Genomic DNA, 23,032 nt, shown 5'->3' on the forward strand with positions numbered 1-23,032 from the left:
CGGCGTCTACCTCGAAGTCAGTGGCTCGTCGAGAAGGAGCAACAGGCGGACGTCACTCGTCTCGGCTCGGGTTGGCTCGGCCTGGTGCTTCGAGGCGAGATCCGACACCCGTGTGGCTGCGGGGGAAAAGTGGGGAGGAGGGGAATACCGCTTTTTCCCGTTCGGTGGCTCCCAGCGGGGCGCGGAGTTGCCAAAGCTGCGGTATCATTAGCGCGACGCAGGTTGTTGCCAGATCGCCGAACCGAGTCAACGTAACGCGACGGAGTGCTCGAAGCCAGTAATTCTCATCAGTACTCACACGGAGTTCGGGACGGCAAGGTCGAGTCGGATCGTGGCTCTTCGAGAGGAGAAGAAACCGTGCGTCTTCTCCGATCCCTCCTCTCTCTCTCTCTCTTTCTCTCTCTTTCTCTTTCTCTCCTCGCGCTTCCTTCGTGCCGCGTCGCATCGCGTCTAGTCGTGTGCTCGTGATCACGACTTCCTCGAAGTGCTCCGTTAACGTCCGAGCCAGCCTCGCCTCCCGGGCGTCGACGTGTGCTCCCAAGCGGTAGTGTCAGGAACCCCCGCGATCATCGTGATCGCGTCCCACGCGCGGTGCCATAGTAATCCCCAACGGGTTCGTCTCGCATATCATGTTCCTTGTTGCCGCCGTTGCCGCCGTCGCCGCCGACGTCGTCGTCGTACGTAGCGACGTATCGAGGAACGGTGGAGCGAGAAGACGACGGGAGTGACGACTTTGGTTTTCTTCGTCGGCCGCCTCTCTCGAATGTGCACCGTGAGTACCGCGGGACCTCGCGGGACTTCCTGAAGAGGATAACTTGGTTTCTACCGAGCGACGACGTGCCGCGCGTTGCCGCTAGGTGAACGCCGTCAGTGAGTGCTAAGGCAGGATCCCTGGAGAAGAGCGCTCTTTTCTCGCCTTTTTTTTTCTCCGTCTCTCTCCCTTACGTCTGTTTTTCCGTCTTTCTCTCTCTCTCTCGCTCGCTCGCTCACTCACTCGCTCGCTCGCTCGCTCTTTTTTTCTCGTTTCCTGTGCTCCCGCACTCGTCACGAGTCCACGCAGGTAGGGCGAGCCGCTGATCCGTCGGAGAGAAGAGAAGAGCGGGGATCGAGAAGAGAAGAGCGAGTCCCGCAGTCTCATGCGGTGTGGGCCACCCGTAACACCGGAGATCGGGAAGCGATCGAACGCGGCGCGGTGATAAAGCCAAGCGGGGCGGAGGGCGGTGAGGGAGCTATCCCCATCGGTATCGCGGGGAACGGCTTCTGTGGTGCCCAGCGGTGGTGGCTGCGGCCAGCGGCGTCGACGGCGACGACGACGACGACAACAATAACAACGGCGACAACGGCGGCATTGTCCCGATTGTCTTATCCCGTCGCGACGAGACGTGCAGGTGGAAGAGGAAGATCGTGGATCCCACAGGAATGAGACGATCATAGGGAAAGGATAAAAACGAGAAGACGGTGGATGAGCCAAGAGACCAAGAGAGAGAGAGAGAAAAAAAAGAGAAAGAGAGAAAGAGAGAGCTGCTACGTCGTATGTACGCGGATACGCGCCGTGAACGAGGCAGTCCGCGAGCGAAGCCGGAGCGCGGAAGCGGAGAACGGATAGGCGCAGAAAGAGCAACGAGGACGAGCTGATATACGCTCGTACGGAGAAAGGGAGACAAGGACGCGAGTAACGGGCGAGAGAGGAGGAGTTTGCGAGAGCGCGAGCGAACGTGTGATCCAAAATGGCGATCAATCCGGAGGTTGTGGACCAGTTGACCAAGAGCAATCCCGTCGTCAGGGTCGACCAGAATTCCGAGTCCGATCTCCAGGCACTCTTCGACACCGTCCTGAAGCCCGACTCCAAGCGGCCGTTGCAGGTGCCGCTGCGCATGCGCAATCTACCGGATTCCTTCTTCAATCCGCCGTCCACCGGCAGCAAGAGCCCCTCGATCTCGCACTCTCGCGAGAACTCCGCGGATTCCGCGTTCGGTGTCGCGGTGACCGCGACACCGAACGGCGGCGGCGGCGCCGGCGGTGGCGCATCCAACGGAGGCGCGAGTGGTAGCGGTAGCGGTGGTGGAGGCGGCGGCGGTGGCGGTAACGCCGCAGGTGCCGCGGGCACCGGGGGCGGTAGTGGAGGCGCCGGCGGCGGTGGCGGAGCGAATAACTCCGCAGGTGCGGTTGCGGCGGCGGCGGCCGTAGCCGCGGCCGCAGCGGCGGCCGGCCTCACCGTCTCGCATCCTCGCGCCCACAGCAGCCCGGCTTCCCTCCAACAGACGTACGCGTCGGCACAGCAGGCGCCGCAACACGCACCGCAGCCGCACGCGCGTCATCACCATCATCAGAAGCAGCGCAGCTACGACGTCATCAGCACGGTCGACGACCTGGGTCCACTGCCGCACGGATGGGAACAGGCGCGCACCCCCGAGGGTCAGATCTACTTCCTTAAGTAAGTGGTATCTCTCTGCTTTTTTTTTCTTACGCGACTCGGTTACAAAAGAGGGGAGAAGGGATAGGAATGTACCTGGATCTATGAAAAATTCATATAGATACGGAATATTTTAGATTCCTGTTATTTATTTATCTTTTACTTTGCCATTTCTCTATAACGTCGTGTTCGTTATCGTTCCTAAAATCTTAGTTCTATTTTCTATCTATAGAAATTGGATTTATTATATTTAATTTATATCTTCGAACGAAAGAAACATAGAGTACCTTTACCGTGGGTATTTAAAAAAAAACATTAATTATTATTAAATAGTGAACAAATTTGAATGTGATATATATTTAGAAATATTTTCAAAAGGGCAATTAATTTGTCTAATATATTATTCTTGTATGTTACGCTACCACATTAAGATCCAACTTTTATTATTAAAATAAAAATAAGCAATAAATTTGAAAGTGATGTATCTTGAGAGTAATAAATTCTAAAAAATATTTTAGAAATAAATTAGATTCAGCACGTAATTTGTTTATTATATTTTATTCTTTCAATTTTATTTATTTTTAATAATTTTTAGAGTGTATTTCTGGAGCAACCAACTTAGGAATAAGACATTTTATAATTATTTATTTCTCGAAATAGTTTAATGTAGTCACACTTGTTTAACTTTGTTTTTATACATTACAGTAGTGATTGTTACATTTATAGGGTAACTATCGAGTTTGAGTAGACACTCTGATTTATAACTGTTCAAGATTGTTCATTTGCAATATCTGCATATTTGCATTAATTTAGAGCAGAAAATTAGCAAAAAATTTTAGCATTTGGTTTTTTTTTTGTTTATAATGTTCTATATGTTATTTTCAGAAGTAGGGAGTGCTAGCGTAACGGAAAGTCAGTAATTTTTTATATTAATTTTTTGTGAATAGATAAAAGCAATAAATTCGTAATTAGAGCAGTAAATTGGCAATAAATTAACACTTAATTATGACATATATCTGAACTTTTTTTTAACGATAGAGGTGTCAGCTTTACAGAGAGATGATTCTTCTTTCACTTTGATTTTATTTTGCTATATGTCATCAGGTGACTTTTCACGTATCTCTAATCTTTTCAGGTTATAGAATTTGTTTCTTTCTTAATTAACTTTTTTTTTGATTCTCAATCTTCGAAATCTTATGCTCTGGATCCTAGGATTTTTTATAATTTTCCACAGAGAAATTCTCAAAAATTGCGAGATTTTATGTTTCGTAAATACGTAAAGTGAGAGTCAGATTTGAACCTTCTATTCATCTTATTAATTCGTTTTAGTCACGAAGCGCGTCACCCCTCTTTCAATTTGATATGGTGTCTAGCTTTTATATGGTTTGATATTCTTACTTTTTCGTGAGACTAGTTCATCAAACAATAGTTTGATGAGTCATCTCTGATTATTTTCTATAACATAGAAATTTTACCTTAAAGTTGAAATCGTCTTTATTGCACTATCGTCGTGCTGATTTACTTCTCTCTGACCCTCTTTACTTCTTTCTTCTTCGAGACCCCTGCTGCTTCTCATCACGGTGGAGGGAGGAGGGGATGCATCCTCGGTCTCTCCGTTAAGTCTCTCTTCGTTGCCGTCCCTTCGCCCTCGAAACTGAACACGGTCGTCATGGCATTCGGTTATGCAGTAACCGACGTGAATGCGTTAATTAGCATATTCGAGTAAACGGACGACGTCATTGTCAATGCGAGAATTTTAAGAATTTGGAAGAAAAAGATGATACGAGTATAAAAAAGGCATATGTTGGTTATATTACAACTTGTCCTGTATTTTCTATCGAATAAACGAGCAGCACGTGCTCTCACCTTCTCTCTTTGATCGAAATTTAGAATTGACTTTCTTTTGGCGTTAACACTATACATCATTATTTATCATCATTTTATATTTTTATACTTTATATTTTATATTTGTAATAAGTCTTCCACGTAAGATTCTTTTTTAATTTAAAATTAATCTGAAATGTTGACGAAACTCAACTCACAAACTATTTTTTTTTTTTTATTATTTCGCTTGTATCTCTGTCGCTCCAATATCTTTTTTTCCCAAGGAAAAATAAATTCAGACAATCACGACAATCAGAGGATCCGGGTCTGAAAATAAATTGCAAATTGTCTGCCTGTATTGAGTCTCTTGTAACGATAATCATCGCAGGCTATCGCAGTTTTCAGATAGTATATAGGACGGGGTCCGAGGAGGAAAAGGGGAGCCCTTAGGTTCGCCTTTGAAGTATATTCTCTCGCGGCTCTCGGAGATGCCTCTGATGGTATGCCACCCCCCACCACGCATCTCTGCTTCCCAACCTGATCCACCTTGCACTGCCGTGACTGCCGGGTCCTCACGTGTCACCTGTCGTGGGAAACTTCGTCGTTGCACCTCGCTACCTCGTACCTTCCCTATTCCAACAAGCCCCTCTCACCCCCTTCCCTATACTTGTGCGGCAAGTTGACATCTCATCTTTCTGCATTGCAAGTTTTAATGCAAATTCCATTTGCAAGTACCCGAAAGTTAGTTCTACATTTTCTGACAGATTTAGAACGATCCAGTTCCATCGAAATACAAAAATGGCACTTTGAAAATATGAGATGCCAACTTGCCGTGGCATCGCAATTTAAAAAAAAAAAATTTATTTTAATCATCTAATATTATAGTTCTAGAAGAATTTTACAGTTTCTGATTGAAGTTCCAGAAAGAATCTTTAACTGCATTTATACAATTTTTAAGCCTGAGCATTGGCTTAACTGTTCTACAAGAATAAAGTACGATATTACAGCGAGGTCTAAACGATTATTTAACATTTTTCGATAATTCTGCAGTAGTTCCAGCATTTTTTCCAGCATTTTTTGAATTTTGTCGAGAATTTCGCTCATTAATTATTTTTGAACAATTTTTAAGTGCGTGGCATTTTAGTACAAGAATAAAGTACTATGATAGAGAATTTTGAATAAAATCCAAAAAAAGCATTCGAACTATCACAGATGCAAAAAAAATATCAAAACGTCGGTTAGAACTCTCCGAAATGTGATACTTTACTCTTGTGGTGAAATTAAAAATGTATTCAACCTAGGAATTAGAAGAACTGTTGCGGATGCAAATAGAACTTGCAATTAAATCTTGCAGAAAGATGAGATGTCAACTTCACAGACTTTCCCCATTCCCTCCCTTCCAGAGTAAAGCGTTGTTTTCTTTTAAATTTTAGGATTATTTAGGATTATCTCTCTTTCATAGACTCTTTTAGCACTTTTGGTAAAATCTTACGTAACGTTTTTGTTTTTTGTCTGTCTAAATGTAGTCTTTTTCTAGCCATTCTTTTAGCCATTAAATTTATAAAGACTTAGATAATAAAAATATTAAACTTAGATTTTTTAAATTTATGCAGATTGTAAATCTGCATATTTCTTGTGATTTGTTATCATTACATTTTATTTCAAAAATATTACATGCCAGAAGAATTATGTTAATACTGGAGGAATAAATTTTGTACAATCTTCATTATATATTCACTATATATTTGCAAATTTCTTATTTCTGAATTTGATATTTTATATTATAATTAATATAAAAGAAAAAATTATAAGACTATTTTAATTGGTAATTTTTGATGAAATTTGAGGAAATGTCTTTATTAGTTTTTCAGTTTTTATCAAGTTTATATATAAAGTTAATTAGTTAGTCATTTAAGTTAGTTTTCTAAATTCGAGAAAACTCCTCCCTCATATTACTTTTTCTTTTTATATCTTTTCGAAGACTTGTTGAGACATGTCAAAGACCACCAAAAGAGCATTCTTTCCGTCTATTCAATTCAAGAAACTTACCTGATCATCACTTCCATTTTCTGAAAATTCACCTTCTACCTGAAATATTAAAAGATTAGACGTGAGTCCTTCAAAGAATACATTTCGACGTATTCATAAGTAGATACAGTCAATTCAATATCCCTTAAAGAAAAAAGAGTAGATTTAGAATTTTATGATAGTAAAGCACACATAATAGTACTAAAATGGCGCCTGTGTTTTTAGTCTTTTTGTAAAATAACATCCATAAATATCATCTTTTCATTCCCCTTTTCATTCTTTCGTGCTTCCCCCATGAGTTCTACTCTTGAGAAATTTGTCGTTGGAATATCATAAGTGCTGCGATAAACAATGTACAATATTTTTTCAAAGTTTTCTTTTATTATAATTTACAGTGTCTACAATCTAATCAGTCAGATTAGATTAGATCAGAAAAAAAAACTAAAAAGAAGATTTAGAAACTTCGAAAATCATATAGATGTTATCAGTAGTGATGTACTACTTTAGAGCGTTATAAATCAAATACATTGATAAATTTATAAACAAATTCTATCTCGCTTGTTGAGAACAAAGAATTGGTTAATGGCTTAATTATATTCTAATTATGCGGTACGTAAGGTTTTTTTTTTTATTGAAATTTATTGATATATTATCGCCTGAAAGGTTAATAGAAAATCATCAATTTAAATGCATAATGAGTCATATTTGTGAATGACATTCGCCATTTTTAAATGCACCGTGTAATAATATCGAATTATTATAAGAGAAACAATTATTATAGAAAACGATCGATCGAAACACAGATTAGCAGAAAGCAGGTTATTAGAAAACAAATAATTTGCATAGAGGAAATGAGAAGGTTCTTCGGCGTGCATTACGTCGAGGTTCTACCGCGTGTTACGCCACTAGTTTTTCCTGCATTAATTTACGCGCGAATTTATACGCGAATCGAAAGTACTCTTCTCCCGTTCCCGTGTTAGTTCCCAATATGGGAAGTGGAACGCAAAAGCACACGAAAGGAAGGAAATGGCTTATCGCGCTCTAATGATCACTAATTATCGACATTTAATTATTTATTTTGCTATCGATAATTATCGCTCTATATATATATATATATATATTCGTCGACTTTTGCTCTTATCAGGAGGCTATTCACATTGAGGCTATTCACTGCAGGCTATATTAAATTATGATGTCACGAGAGACGTCGTACGCATTTCTTTTTCCTGCGATGCATATAAAACAAATTAATTCTTTCGCATTTCATTTATTTTTTCGCACGCACATCTTTACACGAACAACGAATTTCGGAAAGAAAACGTCTCAAAAAGAGCGCGATCTTTCTCTTTTTTTTTCCCCCTCTTTTATTCTCATCAGAGTTCAGGTTTTCAAATCCAAATGCGCGCACTTCGTTTTCTTCTACGGTACGTCGGCGAATTTTGCGGAAGCGGAGTGCAGAGCTCGTTTTTTTTTTTCGGTAGGCGTAATACGAGGCGCAGCGAGCGTGAGCTCGTCGGTAAAGTGCGATGCAAAGTGCATCGAAGCGAGTTGCACGAAGCGAGCTGCATCGCGCGGTAATAACCAGAAGACGCAAGAAGACCGTCTCTTCTCTCTCACTTCAACGATATCTGTCAATAACATCACGTAGACAATACTATATATGTATATAATACAGTTTAAAGTTTTTATTTTTTTTCCCATGCTAAAAAGAGCCTTCCGCAAAGACTCGCTCGCTTAACCCGCTCGCTCTTCATTCCGCCTTTCCATACACGTTTGTCCAATTACCGTCGACCGTTCCGTGCTTTTGGATCTTGTCCAGCGCCAAGGCTTATTAGAATCTAATTTGCGTAATTGAAACGTGATTTCAGCCGCGAATGTGCCGAGCGCTCGCTCGGATGATTTCGGATCGCACATCGTGTCACCGTCGCGTATTAATACCGTGCCTACTCCGCATCCTTATTAACGAAAGCATCTCGCAATCTGGATATATATATATATATTTTAAGCCCATTGTTTACCTCATTCATTTTTGAAGCCACGAAAAAGAGAAGGTGTCCGAAGCTGTCCTGTAAAAAAAACTCGATGCTCCATTTTACATTGACATTTTTGTTCCGTGAACGCGCGAAGAAAACATCATTCTTTCTTTCCTATTACGTACTTGGGCAAACAATTTGACCTTTATGTATTCTTCCATTTTCAGACGCTGTCGCGACAAATACTTCGCACGAAAACCGCATAGTGCTACTTTTTAATATGTAATATGCTCGATTACGTGTAATTATAGATAAAATTTAGTCTTTTAATAAATTCTAAAATATTTTTGTGAAAGTGAAATTCATTTCGTAAAAACATTTTTATCCGCTAAAGCGGATAAAAATTTATTCGATACTGTTTCGAGGAAAAGAAAACATTTGACGCGAGTCAACACGTTCGAAATTATTATTTTGGCATGAAACATGCTCGTTAAATGAAAAATTAATAACAATGTAGTTCTAGGAAGCGCATGAGAATGACACGTTTTTCCTTTACGAAATAATTTTATATCCATTGATAATTACTGTGGATCACCTTTATTAAATTATTTTTTAATCTTCCTTAATTATTTTTTAATTATAATATAATTATGAAATCTTAATAGTATATTTGTAGTAAATAATGGGTTCAACTGATAGGGTAACTAGTGAAAGTAAAATTTAAATATTCCGATCGAATGCATGAATATATATTTTTTGTTATATGACCTAAGTATTAGGGAATTTAAACGCGTGATAGTAATTGCTTATGAAGCACTTTTTAATACGTCGTAATTAAACGTGCATTTCTTTCACGTATCTGTTAATCTCAGTGATACTCGATCGAAATAGAATTTAATTTTAGAAAGTGGATTCAAGTCTTCACAGCAATGTGAAAAAAAATACGTTCTCTATATTTCGAGCGATTACATGTGATATTTAAAGAGGCTCATGAAATCGGAGGTTTTCTCCTCGATCGTTTTATTCGGCATAGGTAAGAGACAATGGCTCTTGGTTGGCACTCGAGCGCTTCTTATCGCGATGCTCGTCTTTCGTCAGGTAAGAGACGCGAGCGTTCGTTCAAGGTTTCCGACGTTCGCGTCGATTTACGAAGCAATTACGGTCGAGTCACGTCTTATCGGAGTAGAATACGCAATACCTCGTCGGTCGATTGTTCGAGAGAGCTCGGCAAAGAATCTGCTGAGAAAAATCGTGCGACATAAGTATTCATTTCAGGGGACCACGAGGAGTTCGAGTGACGTAAGCCGATGTTAACAATAGGACCTCTATCAAATTGTCTAATCTCGAGTCATTTCTCTTCAGATAATTTTCCAAGATTTGACCTTTATGGATATCTGCCATTGAGTTCGAGACAGCTAAATCAGCTTCGAGAGCAGCTACCGGATATTTCCGAACGTCGCCCGGTGAAAGTTGTACGCGACATCGGACCTGTTGCAAGGTCGAGTCCGTGCGACGTGGATACGTATTTTGTTATCTTTTCTTGCATTCGGACTTTTGCTGACAGACCCGCGACTCGAGTATGCGGCGGTATGAAGTCTCAGCAAAACAACGCGCTAAGCACAAAATACAATAAATATAATAAAGCACGAAGAAATATATGGAGTGGGAAAGAGAGGATAGTTCCAAAGATGCAAATGATATATCGTTAAATGCTATTTTCATGGATCTTGTCTAAATTTTGTCATCAGTTTGGAGATCACTCTCCTTCGTCCGAGTGATAGTAGAATTTTCGAGCAAGATCTACCGTTGACGGCATCGTGACGCGCCATCGTTGGCAAAGACGACCTCGTCCGCGCCACACCGCGCCGCGCTGCACCGAGGCTAAAGACCCCGACACACCTGTATGCGAGAGAGCTTAGACGACAAATGCGAATGCCAGATACGAGGACAGATTGTCGGGAGTACAGGGCGAACGTATCGAAAGTTCAAGGCAACGTGAGCAACGCGTGCTGTGTGAAATTTGCTCCGCGGCGTTGGAGAAACACATTCTCTGGTTGTAAACATTCTACATTTTATAAATATTTTTATGTCATTTATAGATACGAAAGTATCTGCTTCTTACGGGAAAAGATATATCCCGATAATCAACAAATTTGAAATACAGTAAAAAATGTTTTAAATACGTTTATTTTGTTTAAATTTATATTAATTTGATTATTTTAATTATTTTAAATAAATTAATAAACTTAAGATAGACAGTAATTTCAATATACATTTCAATAAAAGATACATTCTTTATTAAAATGCAACCAATTTATATAATAACATTTTTGGAATTGTTGACTGTTAATGAGATGATACGGGAATGTCGCAGATATACGTCGCGGTTGTGAGAAATGTTTTTATTATACTATTAAGCAAGCACTTCAGTTTGACGATCATCTTCATATGCAATGCTCGTTTATTATCATCTTCCCATAAGAATTCCATTAACTGAAAGCGTTAAGTTCCGGCACGCGTTACTCATTTTCGCGAAAGTAAGGCCGCGATCTCGCATGTAGATAAACGGGAAATACTTACCTGAACTATGAATTTCGATGGTGTCAGGATGCTTTTATGACAAAACTTTATGTACCATTAGTGTGTCCGAGTAGCACCGTAAATATCACATGTGACATCTTAATCGCGTCGCGTATATTATTCGGCATTAATCCTAATCTCGGCGATATATTCTGCGAGACGAATCTCACTGACTTGCGATAATTTGCGAACAAAATGTAAATTTTTAATTACGTAATGTTTCTATTACTCGCCTCTTCTAAAATAACAGTTTATATATAAAACAACTTTTCATAAATTTCTTCTCTCATAAGTCAGCCTGAAATTACAAGTGCCACTTCTCAATTTTTAGAATGTATTTCTCATCTTTTTTCATGGAATTACTTTTGAATCTTTGGGATTTCTTTCAATTGTGCGTTAATTTTTTTGTATTTGTTTAAAAAAAATGACAAATTATATTCTTGACATGTAACGATTTTTCATATTATTACAAATTAAATATGTCGGTATAAATTGAAGTGACGAACGTATATTATAAAATTTATTTTACATTTTCAAAATAACTATTTAATAATTTATTATCAGAGATTAAATCACGTGAAACTAATTAGTATTAATTATAATATTATTAGTAATTAATTAATTGTAATACTAATTAGTATTAATTGTAAGTTGTTGTTTCATAATTGATATAGATAATTGGCTTTCGCATCTTTAACCATGATTGTAGTTTTTTGTTCGCGTATAATCTGTCCGTATAACTTATATTTAACTCGTCTCCTTTTAGAGTTGCGCAAACAAAATTTTAAATGCAAAACATCTGACTACGATTAAGATTGAAAAAGTCTCACTCAGAAACACTTTTTAATTGACTGTTTTAAATCTTATCGAAAGTGATCGCCAAATGGAATTCAGCTATTATAGTAACTTAAATCTCTGAAATAATCTTTTTAAACTTTTATATTACGAGATAGTATTCGAGGTCTTTCTTTAAAAGGGGGAATCGTGAATTTTATGATATACACGAGATATTTCAAGGATTCAAGGTGGTACAGATGTATCAAAAGTTTGCGAGCTTTTAGTCCTTGATATTAGCTCGTTGAAACGTGTCTTAAACAATCTGATATCTGATTTCGTTGAGCGACTCGCCGTGCAAAATCTCGGCAAGATCGCAAGAGCGAAGTCGTACTGTTAGATCATTAAATCTTTAGATCTTTGGAGCAACTCGGGGAGGGGGGGAGGCGTTTCTCACGAGAGGGTTACGCCGTGTTAAAATGTGTTAGATAAACTTCATCTTAGCGAAAAAGGGAGAGGAGAAGGGTTAAGACAGCAGGGTGCGAGGAATCGGCGGGAGCCGGCGAAGGAGAACAGAGAGCAGGGCGGTGAGCGTCGATACGAGAGTGTCTATTTACGAGTTGTCCGGCGCCGTGATGTCCGGAGTAAAAATACACGGCTTAGAGTCCGTACGCCGTGCGCGCGCGCGCGCGAAAGCCGCGCCGCGCCACACAACCCTCTTATAATTCTCAAACGCACGCTAGCGCTCTTTCGGCTCTCGGTAGCTCAACGCCCCTCCAAGCGCCGCCGTTCTCATCCCTTCCACGGCGCTCCTCGCGGCCCGTAACAGCGGCGGTGGGGCGGTGCGGCGCGACTCCGCTCCTCTTATTGGACTGTGGCCAACCGCGTCTCTAACTGAGAGCGCCGGTTACCGATAGAGAGCTGCGCTCATAGAGCTATAGGGTGCAAAGCGCACAAAATTGTGCGTCGTTGCTATACGACGTTGTGCTTCGCTACTCGATATGTTTTTATCCCTGGCGGCTTGTGATAAAATACGATGAAGAAAAGTAAAGAAAGTAAATTTCGCGATTATTACGGTAACAGTACATATAGATTCTGCGAATGTTTAGAGTTTATCACAAAAGTGAATAGTATGAGACACACTATATTACACAAAAAATATATAGAATACATCTAATTTTTTTTCTTCGACTCTAATATATACCAAGTTTGAGAAATATATATGTAGATTCTTAGTTACCGAATACGTAGATACAACTTAAATGTCAATACATTTTTCAAATAAAAAAAATTGAATATGTAAACATTTTTTCTAAAAAAATGTATAATGTATATATTGAATATGTAAACATTTTTTCTAAAAAAATGTATAATGTATATATTGTAAAATATATTGTAAGAAAAACATGGAATTTACTTTTACGATATCTTTCAAACTTTTTCAAAATAGTAACGAATAGTAGAAATCATTATGTATGTCAATATAAACGTCAAGAAGAAACATATTCTTTTTCATAAATAAAATATATTTCCAAGTAATTCTTTGAATAAGGATAAACTGAATAGATAACTAGAATAGATCGTAAACTCGAAGAATCTCGATTTATTTACTTAGGCCATGTATTCTCTTTTATTCTCTTTTATAGCTTTTAAAAATGCTTTATAAGCCTTCTGATTGGCTATATAAGCCATACATTTGGAGGCACTTTTATCGATAAAAGAGAATTTGGAATATCGGCATTAGAAAATTGATTCCCGCAACTTCTGCTTTGCCTAATTACGTACTGTCCAAATAGTTTCGATTTGATTAACAATCGATCGAGCACGTTGAGTCGACGTGGTGTTTACAAACGCATGCCCATTGCAAGGCAGGTACGCGTCACGCCAGGTACGTCTGTCGTCCGGTGTGTAGGTGCAGAAATATAATCGCGCATGACGTCACACGCGCGTGCTGTGCAAAACAGACTTCCTCTCGTTTCTTTACCGTTGTGTCCGAATTGTAGCGCGGTAAATTCGCCGACGACGAAAAGTATTATACTTTATAAGCATATCGTTCTACCAACTTAGACTCGAGTACATCCGATAAAAAATGGTTCATTTTATTTAAACAATAAAACACGAGGAGGAATCATCGACAATACAACATTTGTTTGATTAGGATAAATTGTGTAGATGATAAAAAACCTCGGAGGTAAATAGTCATCTGATTGCGCAAGATTGAACGATCGAAAACTTGCTGATTAAAAAGTATCAGATATTACGCGAACAATTATTAGTAAACTGTTATTAATAATTTATTCATGTAATATTTAAATTTATCTATAGAATATTTATCTGTATACAAATAAGTTTCCAACATTGGTTTGTTTTATTTGAACGATAAAACAGGATCGGGAATACAGAATCCATTTTGATTAGAGATCAATTTATGAAATCTTCGGGTGATCAAAGAACCCTTGAAATAAAAAGTCACTGAACATGACACGTGCAACATCGAATAGAATATTTACTTCTGATAAACGTATTCCTTCTTTCGGAATAAACCTTACTTGAATGAGAATGACTATTCTTTTTAATTGCGCGCTTCTTCTTTATTCATAAATCCGTCTCATTCTGTCATGCGAAAAATGATAATTTCCCTGATAGTTTCCCGTTAATCTTCTTGAAATTAATTCAAAGTGCGGATGACGTTTGTGAACGTTTATCGCGAGCGTTTTCTCTCGCGCGTACAATAAAAAGATCGGCAGAATTAAAAGAAACGGCTTTATTTCGGGCGTTAAAACCTACGCTCTAACCTACGTCGCTTCGTCGCTTCGCTTCGGTCTTTTGAATGGGAATATTTTTAGCACGCGCCTACTATATGTGGATAACTGTACGCGCCGCGCCGCGTATTCAGTTTCCGCGGATCGAGCGGCTTAAGCGAGCTTATTAAAGTGTTCGATCGAAGTGACATCGAAACGGAAGCCAAATTTCGCACAATCACACAATCGACCGATGGAGTCCGAATAAATGTGTTTTCTATGGACCGATCATGCACCGATCATGCACCGATCATTCGTCCGACGCTACGCGTGGATCGGTGCATGATCGGATATTTGAGTTTCGGATCTAGTTTTGTATACCATGACAAGAATACCGTGGAAATGTATGAAAAATGCTTAATAAATATAAATATTATCTATTCTATATGTTGACTTCTTTTTATCTTTCTATCCGAATCGAAGATTACATCATACGAATTATATATCAGTGAAGCAATATCTCTTTGAAGATATCTCTGAGGTATAAGTGATCACCTTCTTTCATTTCATAAACTAAAGGAGATAGATCTAACAAATATAATATTATCCAATAACCAAATAGATTCAAATGAGAGTTTATTAGTAATTGACATGTAATATATTGTCATAATTATAGCCAATCGCTAATGCGAAAATGAAAAGTCAATGCAAAAGTCAAAAGTTGGTCACATCACAAGGTCAAAAAGATAGTAGTCATTTGCGAAAATTCGAATCGATAAAGCTTGTATAATTTGTAACATAATTTTGTTATATTATACATTGCATTCGTTAGGAAAGAATGCTACTAAAACTTTTATTATATAGCAATATTTACATTACTGTGGAAAAATTATGTATGCCTTTCCATTCTTTAACATGAGACATAATTTTTTTCAATGTAGATAAGGATATCACGATAACGTGAAATTATTTAATTTGATATTATATTTATTAAATTTATCTCTTTTTATAAAAGGAAATAAAAGGAAACGAATATTTATACAAGGATATACATATTTAATATTGTGATTGATAACGAAGATTAATTTCATTTGTACAACCTTTTTTAAATCGATATTTTAGTTGATTTAGGTCTCTGTTCTAATAATTTTAATGACAAATAACATTCTTACATCGCACCATATTTATTTAATCTGCCATTCCACATTTATCTATTCATTTGCTTACCTTATTCCATGTTAATAAAATGCTTTGGAAAGAAGTGAACGAATCAACCGGAAGTAATTGAACTTGATAACCATCTATTCAAAACCCGATTAAAGTCTCATTTGTGAACTTTAATCCTTGTCGTTCCTTCAGGTCCGGATTATTTCTAATCTCTCCCTAAGTCTCCTTTAAATGCCTGGTTTTTTTTAACGCCTTATCTCAGTCGCTAATATCAGTCATATTTTTTTATAGTCACATCACACGCACCACGACATGGGAGGACCCGCGGAAAACAGCCGCAGCTGCGAGCGTGGCCGCGGTAGCCGCTGCCGCAGTCGAAAGCAACAAACCCAACTCGCTCGGTCCATTACCTGACGGATGGGAACAGGCACGCACAGCCGAAGGCGAGGTATATTTTATCAATCATCAGAGCCGCACCACCTCCTGGTTCGATCCGCGAATTCGTAAGTATTCAATTGAATCCTTACTTCTCCCAAATCCTGTAAGATAGATACGATACGAGAATAGAATGATTTCATCAACAATTCGAACACATTCTACATCTACATCACACTATTAAATTGACGAAATATCTTTTTTGTTGCTGTTAATGTAGTTTCAAAAATTTGTTTCACTTGAGAGAAATTTTTCTTAACTTATTACGATTGTAAATTACTTTTATAAACACGCCAATTGTTGAATAATTTTCAACGCTTATTTTCTATCTGATTAGTCTAATGGAATAATGTTATTTTTTCAGCCGCGCATCTCCAAAGAACTCCGGCATCTGGCGCGATGTTGCCGCAAAATTGGCTTCAGCAACCAACTGGCGGCCTTCAAAATAACCAGAACGCGGTCTGTCAGCAGAAGCTTCGCCTTTACTCGTTGCACCAGGAACGTGAACGCCTGAAGCAGCGGCAGGCTGAAATCATGCGTCAGGTTGGCATTGTTGTTCATTAATTTCTCAATCGCGTTGCGATCTGGAGACTTGATTGCATAACATTTGTAACTATTCTTGATATCATATACAAGTGCATCTTTTCTATCATTGCAGCAAGAAATGATGCGACTTAGTATCACGGATGCCGCCATAGATCCGTTTGTGTCAGGCATTAACGAACAACACGCGCGCCAGGAGAGCACCGACAGCGGCGTAGGACTCGTTTCTGCATATTCCCTGCCTCATGCCTCAGAAGATTACGTCATCGATGAGAATATGGACGGCACGAGCGGTAAATGCGGCTTATTTGAAATTCTCGATTCTTTCAATTTTTTTGTGCACGATTTTCGAACTTCATCGCCATCATTAAGCTTATCCTACTAAAAGAAATATTGTCCGTTTGCTTTGCTGTGCCATGTGAAGTCATTTTTCGTTTTAAGAATAATTATTTTGCGCGATTATTCCGATTGCAGAAAGGCACTGTGCGTTGAATGATCTTACGAAACGATTATACCGAAGCCATAAATACATAAGTACGTATTTAAAACAATATGATGTTTAGTTTAGTCATACTTTGAATCTGATGAATTTTTGCAGACGGGGGTGCGCCAATGGAGACGCCGGATTTATCGACCTTGAGCGACAACATCGATTCACCAGATGATCTTCTGCCATCGCTTCAGGTAAATTTTTTGACACGCTGAGAAAAGTCGGAAATCTAATTAAAATCAGTCGCATACAATTTTTTGTATCCACAATTGTTTCAGCTGAACGAGGAATTCAGTACTGATATTTTGGACGACGTGCAGTCACTCATAAATCCTAACACGACCAAGCCGGAGAACGTGCTGACTTGGCTATAGGATTAGAAGTGATAGCGGTGATTGCGGTGGAGGTCTGATCAGTCTTTAAAAGGATAGGTATTCAGGTTTTCGAAGTGGAAACTATTCAAATCTACGTAGTCTGCGATGAAGTTAATTGCATCATTGATGCTTCTCATTATTTTTAATATCTCTTTAATCAATGGTGCAATTCCTATTTTTTTTTTTTAATTCTGTAGTGGATTAGACTATACTAGATTATAAGAGTAGATCTAAGTCCCTTCGAACCTAAACACCTATTTCTTTCTTTGTTTCTTCTATTTGGATTTTTATAGAAATATATTGCCACAATAATAATCAGGATACTTTCGAAACATTTTTTTCTCACTTAAATTTTTTGTAATATACGCGACATGAAAAAATAGGAATTAAATCCGGACGTTTTACTTGATAGATAATGATTTTGAACGTTAAGCGATTTTAATATTTCAAAAATATCAAAACTATCTAAACTATATAAACAAAAATATCAAAAAATTTCAACAATCATGTATTCATATATGCGTGCAAATATTCTAAATAATATGTAAATATATAAGTTTTATATTTAAGGAGAGTGTTTAGATAGTTTAATAGTAAAGCGCTTATCTTTTAAAAGATTATTTTGTCACTTTGTATATGTTATAAAAAACTTCAAATAGAAAAATATGTCCATGTAGTAGAAGCAATGAAATCAAAGCAAATTTAATATTTTAATATTTTGTAGTATTGTGGTATGTTTTGAAAGACGAAAATCCAAATAGAAAAATGTTTTTATTTCTTTGTATGTCGTTTGAAGAAAGGAAAAGGAAAGGCAGAAAGAGTGAAGGAGAAAATAAAGGACTATGTTGCGAACTTGATTTATTAATGATCCCATTAATTATTATCAATATATCAAGCCCTTTATTTTCTGCTTCATATCTTTATTCGTTAAATATTATTATATTTTATATATGCAACGAAAATTCTTCTATTCCGTATTCATATTCATACGACTCGGCATAAGATTTTAATTTTGTTAGTATCAAGTGATTATACAATATTCATATCTCTAGCTCGTAATGTTATGATTTTTACACGGTTTTTAAACAATTTAGATATAAAAAGTTAATTTAGAGAATTTATTAATCGATTATAAAAATTTAAACGTTTTAAAACACTTGATAAAAATATTTGACAAAAATATTTCGATATTTTCTAATGCAAATCGATTTGCTTCATATTTTTGCGTGAGGGATTGGTACTATTTATATCTTGAGTGCATGTAATTATGAAAATTGTTATTACAAATGTTATCAATTATAATGAGATTTATTTGCTTTCATTGATTTTTTAATTTATATAATTCTGATATATTACAGATGTTTTTGTATAATTGCATTGATAGTCTGGAAATGTAAATTATCACTGATGAAGTTCTTCATGTTGTTATCTCGAGATTGCTGATCTTCGAAATGATGTAGCCGAGCAATACTAATATGTACTGGACGAAGAGTGAAGAGTTTTTAAGATGAGTTTTTAAATGCTTATATATCAAGCATCGATATGACATACGGAATATGATATACGGAATCATATAATATTCAATGTATGAAGAGAAGGAAGCTGTTTAAAAGTCGCCAATTTTGGGATACATGTATTACAGATCATCCTGAAGAGAACGTTTATGAGCGTTTGTAGTGTAATTTTTTACGAACAATATGCTTAAACACAGAGTGCCTTGTCTTTAATCAATTAATGTGACAATTCATTACTCATCGTTTTTTGCTGCATTAACCGTCCATATGAAATATATAAATGTAGCTATTAAAAGTGAGCAAGACGTTTTAGAACACTGGCTGAATATTTTAGCCGTGAATAAAAAATGAGAATATATATATTTTTTTTATATGTAAAGTCTATACTCTTGTTACAAATTGCAATTATATTGATATTTTTCGAGAAATGCTGTTAGATTGTAAACTTTTCACTTACGTTTTATATATATTATCATACAATTATATATAATAGAGATTGCCAGAACGAGAAGAGAATATCTCTGACATACAGATTTATCTAAATATCTTTTATCTATAAGAAGAATCTTCGTATTTTTCATATTTCTAGCAAAGAGTGCTGGAATAGCGTGGAAAAAATGGCCGGTAACATTGAATTTTTCGTTATCTTTTGTGAATTAATTCTCGGCCTATTTATTACCGGAAATCAAAACATTTTCAATGAAGAAGATAATGCGTATACGCAAATACGAAATTCAAAGCCACATTATTTGGATTTATTTATTACTTAAGAGTAATTCTTAATAAATAAATCCAAATAAAATATATCTTCTTCAAAAAAGTCTTCTGAAACTAATTAAGGATTACATATGGCAGCTTAGAACATATGCAAAGAGGAAATTCATGCGACTATTTCTATTAAGCTACTATCATACTATGCACAATTCATAATTCGCTACTCATATATATTTACTATTCGTGAATAGTAAAAATAGTGAAAATAGTGTAAATTTAATGAGTTTGTACATGTTATTTATGAGTCATGCCAATTTATTGCGAAGTAAAGGTCTAAGTTTGACAAAGGTTAAAGGATCAAATTATTATTATAAATCAAATTATTAATTCATAAATATAATTAATTCTATAAATCTATTTTGTTACTGCGAATTACGAATTATCGCACATAGTTTGGCATTAACTTTAGCAAGTGACAATATTCGTAAATAGACTGACATCGAAAAATCTATGCTTCTCAATACGTGAAGATTGATGCAATCTGACAATAAATATAACATCCATAAACAATGGAAAGAAATACGTAATTTGTTTCTAGCGTTTATGACTATTACGTAGTATTTGTATTTATCTTAACATTCGCACGTTGGCCGCGAATTCGAAATAGTCGCGTGAATTACTCATCTCTTTTGTATATTAAGGACATTGACAATCATGTAAAATTTTTTGTAATATCGACTCTCTCGGTTTTTCCCGTTGTCAGGAAAAATCTCAGAGAACCGAGGAAAATTTACATTTCGTTATTCGCACGCTCCTGCGTTGATATTTATTTCTTTCAACTGGTTGGCCGTGCGAATACCGAATTTTCAACCTCCTGGTTTTTTTTTTCTTTGTAGGTAGTAAAAGAAAAGCGATTGTGTAAATGTTAATTTGACATTTATGTTATTTTGTGTATTTTTCTGCCGAAACTCTGGAAGGCTGAACGTCACACATGTCGTACACGGCGAGAAAACGTGATCTTTCTTATTTTACATATATAAATTTGATCTTCCATGTGCGATTGTATTCGAGACGTTTTTAATACTGTTTTATACCTGATTAAGGATATGTGTTTTGAGTTTTATTCAGTTTTGAGTTTCTCTTTTATTCGCTTCTTTCTATCTCAAAAATATAATTTTATTCAGCTGCTTTTAGTTTTATTTTATTCGAATTTGCCGTGCTTCACGATTTATAGCGACGTCCCTTCCCGATCGGCGTTAAAATTGATAACGTTACTCGATATCACGAACGTCGATCCGACCGACAGTCTTCCAAGAGCGTCATGGAAATCAAGCGCGTTTAATGTATTATTTTAATTACGATTTAACGATTAATATTTACCATAATGTATCTTGCTTTTAGTCTAAACTCAGTGTAGATTACGTTCTGGGGAGCATCGCAACATAAAAATTTACATAAGTGCCTTCGTATCGGTAATGTTTTCAAGATGAGAACATAAATTCCGCAATCTACGTCGATTAAGGTGCGTAGAGTAGATTTTTAAATCGTAATTCCCCGCTTAGGCTGCGCATTTGCGTCTATAATATCTGAGATTATATACAAAAGCAAATAGTTGTTTAATGTCAGTATTTAAATATGCTCATTGGCAAAAAATTGTGACATACATTTTTATATCGATAACAAGTGCCTATAGTAATAATGATAACAATAAATATTATTTACTTACGTATCAACAAATGTATATATTTTTTCACATTTCCCATCTAGTGGTATCAAGTATTCGGATATTTAGATATCAAGATATTCAAGTTTCAACTCGAAAATTCAAAACCGCATTATTTGGATTTATTATTTATTATTTAAGTAATTTTTAATAAATAAATCCTAAATAAAAAAAATATGTCTTTTCTCAAAAAATTCTAAAGCTAATTGTTTTTTACAGCTTACTATTTTTCGACTCTCGTACCTCAAAGGAGAATCGGCGCTCAATATAATCGACGCATTCTGCGAGAGTTTCTTTTCCTTTACGCTCATAGTGATATTATATTCAATATAAGTATGTATGCTTTGCTGAAAATACAAACGACCAGAAATTTCGAAATTTTAATAATTTTTAGACCTGGATGTAAATGTCAATGCGAAACGGCAAATAGTTTAGTCTCTCGTCTGATATTATAAATGTTTGCACCTAAACATCTCGTTAAAACGTCGCCTCTCGAAAGATTCTTATATATTGACTTAATAACTATAAAAAATGTTTATTGGATAAGTGAACAAGATACGATACAATATATCTTGCGATTCACTCGACTTGCACTCAGTGACTGCCAAAATCATACTAAAGACTCACCTCACGCGAGCTCGTTCTTTTTATTTAGAAAGAACACACATAGGCTGCTTTTCAGCAGAAAAAGCAACTTTGCAACTATTGTAAAATTCTTTATATTGTAAAATTCTTTAATATAATTGGTTTATACATTTAGATCCATGAGGAACTAATAGCAAAAACTAATCATATCAAAGATTTTTACACAGTTGCAAAGTTGATTTCTCTGCTGAACGCAGCCATACACACACACACACACACACACACACACACACACACACACACACACACACACACACACACACAAAATTATACAACTTTACGAAATATGTTCTTTGTCTCGCCGCTTTCGACTCTCGATTTCCGTTTACATCAATCGCTTCCGATTTGCACTTAAAACTTTTCCGCACAATTCTCAGTCACTCTCTTACATACATACACACATGATTATATAACTCTCTTATTTGTGTCATCGCTTTCGATATCGCTCTCGATACCGCTTATATCAATCGATTTACACAGATCTTTTCCGTTCAATCCTACGTAACTTAGAGAACTATTTCATTGAAAATGGTGTTGAAAATCTTTCAAAGTGCCCTACGCTTTGACGCGTCACTATGCGCACCAATTTGACGAACTTGGCGCACAATTCATATATTGAAGCTTGCTGTCGCTCAAACTTTTATGAAAATAAGTCCAAATTTCACTTCTCATATCTTCAATTGAGTTTGGATAACATCTAATAGCGAATCTATAATAATAGCGAATCTATTTTTGAAAGATTGCAGATAGTTTTATTTGTTAATTTATCTATCTCTTTATTGTTAAGCTTGCGATGTCTTTATTATTTTTTTAGCATTTTTTTTAGCATTTTTCAGAATCCATAAAGATAGGTAAAGATAGATAGATAAAGATTTTAAGCCGTATAAGTAGTTGTAGCTATTATAAAGGAAAAGGAATCGGACCTTCGTATGACTCAGTAACGATATTTCAGATGATACGTTTTTAAATTCAATTTGCTTCTGCTCCGTCAATTTTTTTCTATTTCTTTTAAAACCTTACGGAAATAATCCTAAATATACATATATATTTTGAGAAAATGAAGTAAAAAAAATGATAAAAAAATTTTTTTTCAA

At 36.7% G+C, this 23,032-nt stretch overlaps 1 protein-coding gene across 3 annotated transcripts; it reads left to right on the forward strand.

Annotated features, from left to right (window-relative positions):
* Positions 1-67: 67 nt before the first annotated feature.
* yki (Transcriptional coactivator yki) lies at positions 68-21,307 on the forward strand. Of its 3 annotated transcripts, none has more exons than XM_089085514.1 (8): positions 68-2,434; positions 15,792-16,003; positions 16,300-16,478; positions 16,594-16,771; positions 16,953-17,012; positions 17,077-17,162; positions 17,247-17,374; positions 18,701-21,307. In XM_089085514.1, the coding sequence occupies exons 1-7, from the start codon at positions 1,728-1,730 to the stop codon at positions 17,340-17,342; spliced, it is 1,518 nt and encodes a 505-aa protein (XP_088941640.1). In that variant the 5' UTR covers positions 68-1,727; the 3' UTR covers positions 17,343-17,374; positions 18,701-21,307. The 3 variants fall into 3 exon arrangements, 2 of the variants coding, with proteins under 2 accessions (XP_088941640.1, XP_088941642.1); XR_016141449.1 differs by having other exon boundaries at positions 69-2,434; positions 17,247-17,399; XM_089085516.1 differs by lacking the exon at positions 16,953-17,012 and having other exon boundaries at positions 17,247-21,307.
* The last annotated feature ends 1,725 nt before the right edge of the window (positions 21,308-23,032 follow it).

The sequence above is a fragment of the Pogonomyrmex barbatus genome, unplaced genomic scaffold (genome assembly GCF_055798465.1).
Source record: "Pogonomyrmex barbatus isolate J1 unplaced genomic scaffold, ASM5579846v1 scaffold1, whole genome shotgun sequence".
NCBI lineage: Eukaryota > Metazoa > Arthropoda > Insecta > Hymenoptera > Formicidae > Pogonomyrmex > Pogonomyrmex barbatus.

Coding starts and splice junctions, on each gene's coding strand:
- yki (XM_089085514.1), top strand. CDS start 1,728: ATGGCGATCAATCCGGAGGTTGTGGACCAGTTGACCAAGAGCAATCCC. Junction 2,435..15,791: donor GGTCAGATCTACTTCCTTAA/GTAAGTGGTATC, acceptor ATTTTTTTATAG/TCACATCACACGCACCACGA. Junction 16,004..16,299: donor CTGGTTCGATCCGCGAATTC/GTAAGTATTCAA, acceptor TTATTTTTTCAG/CCGCGCATCTCCAAAGAACT.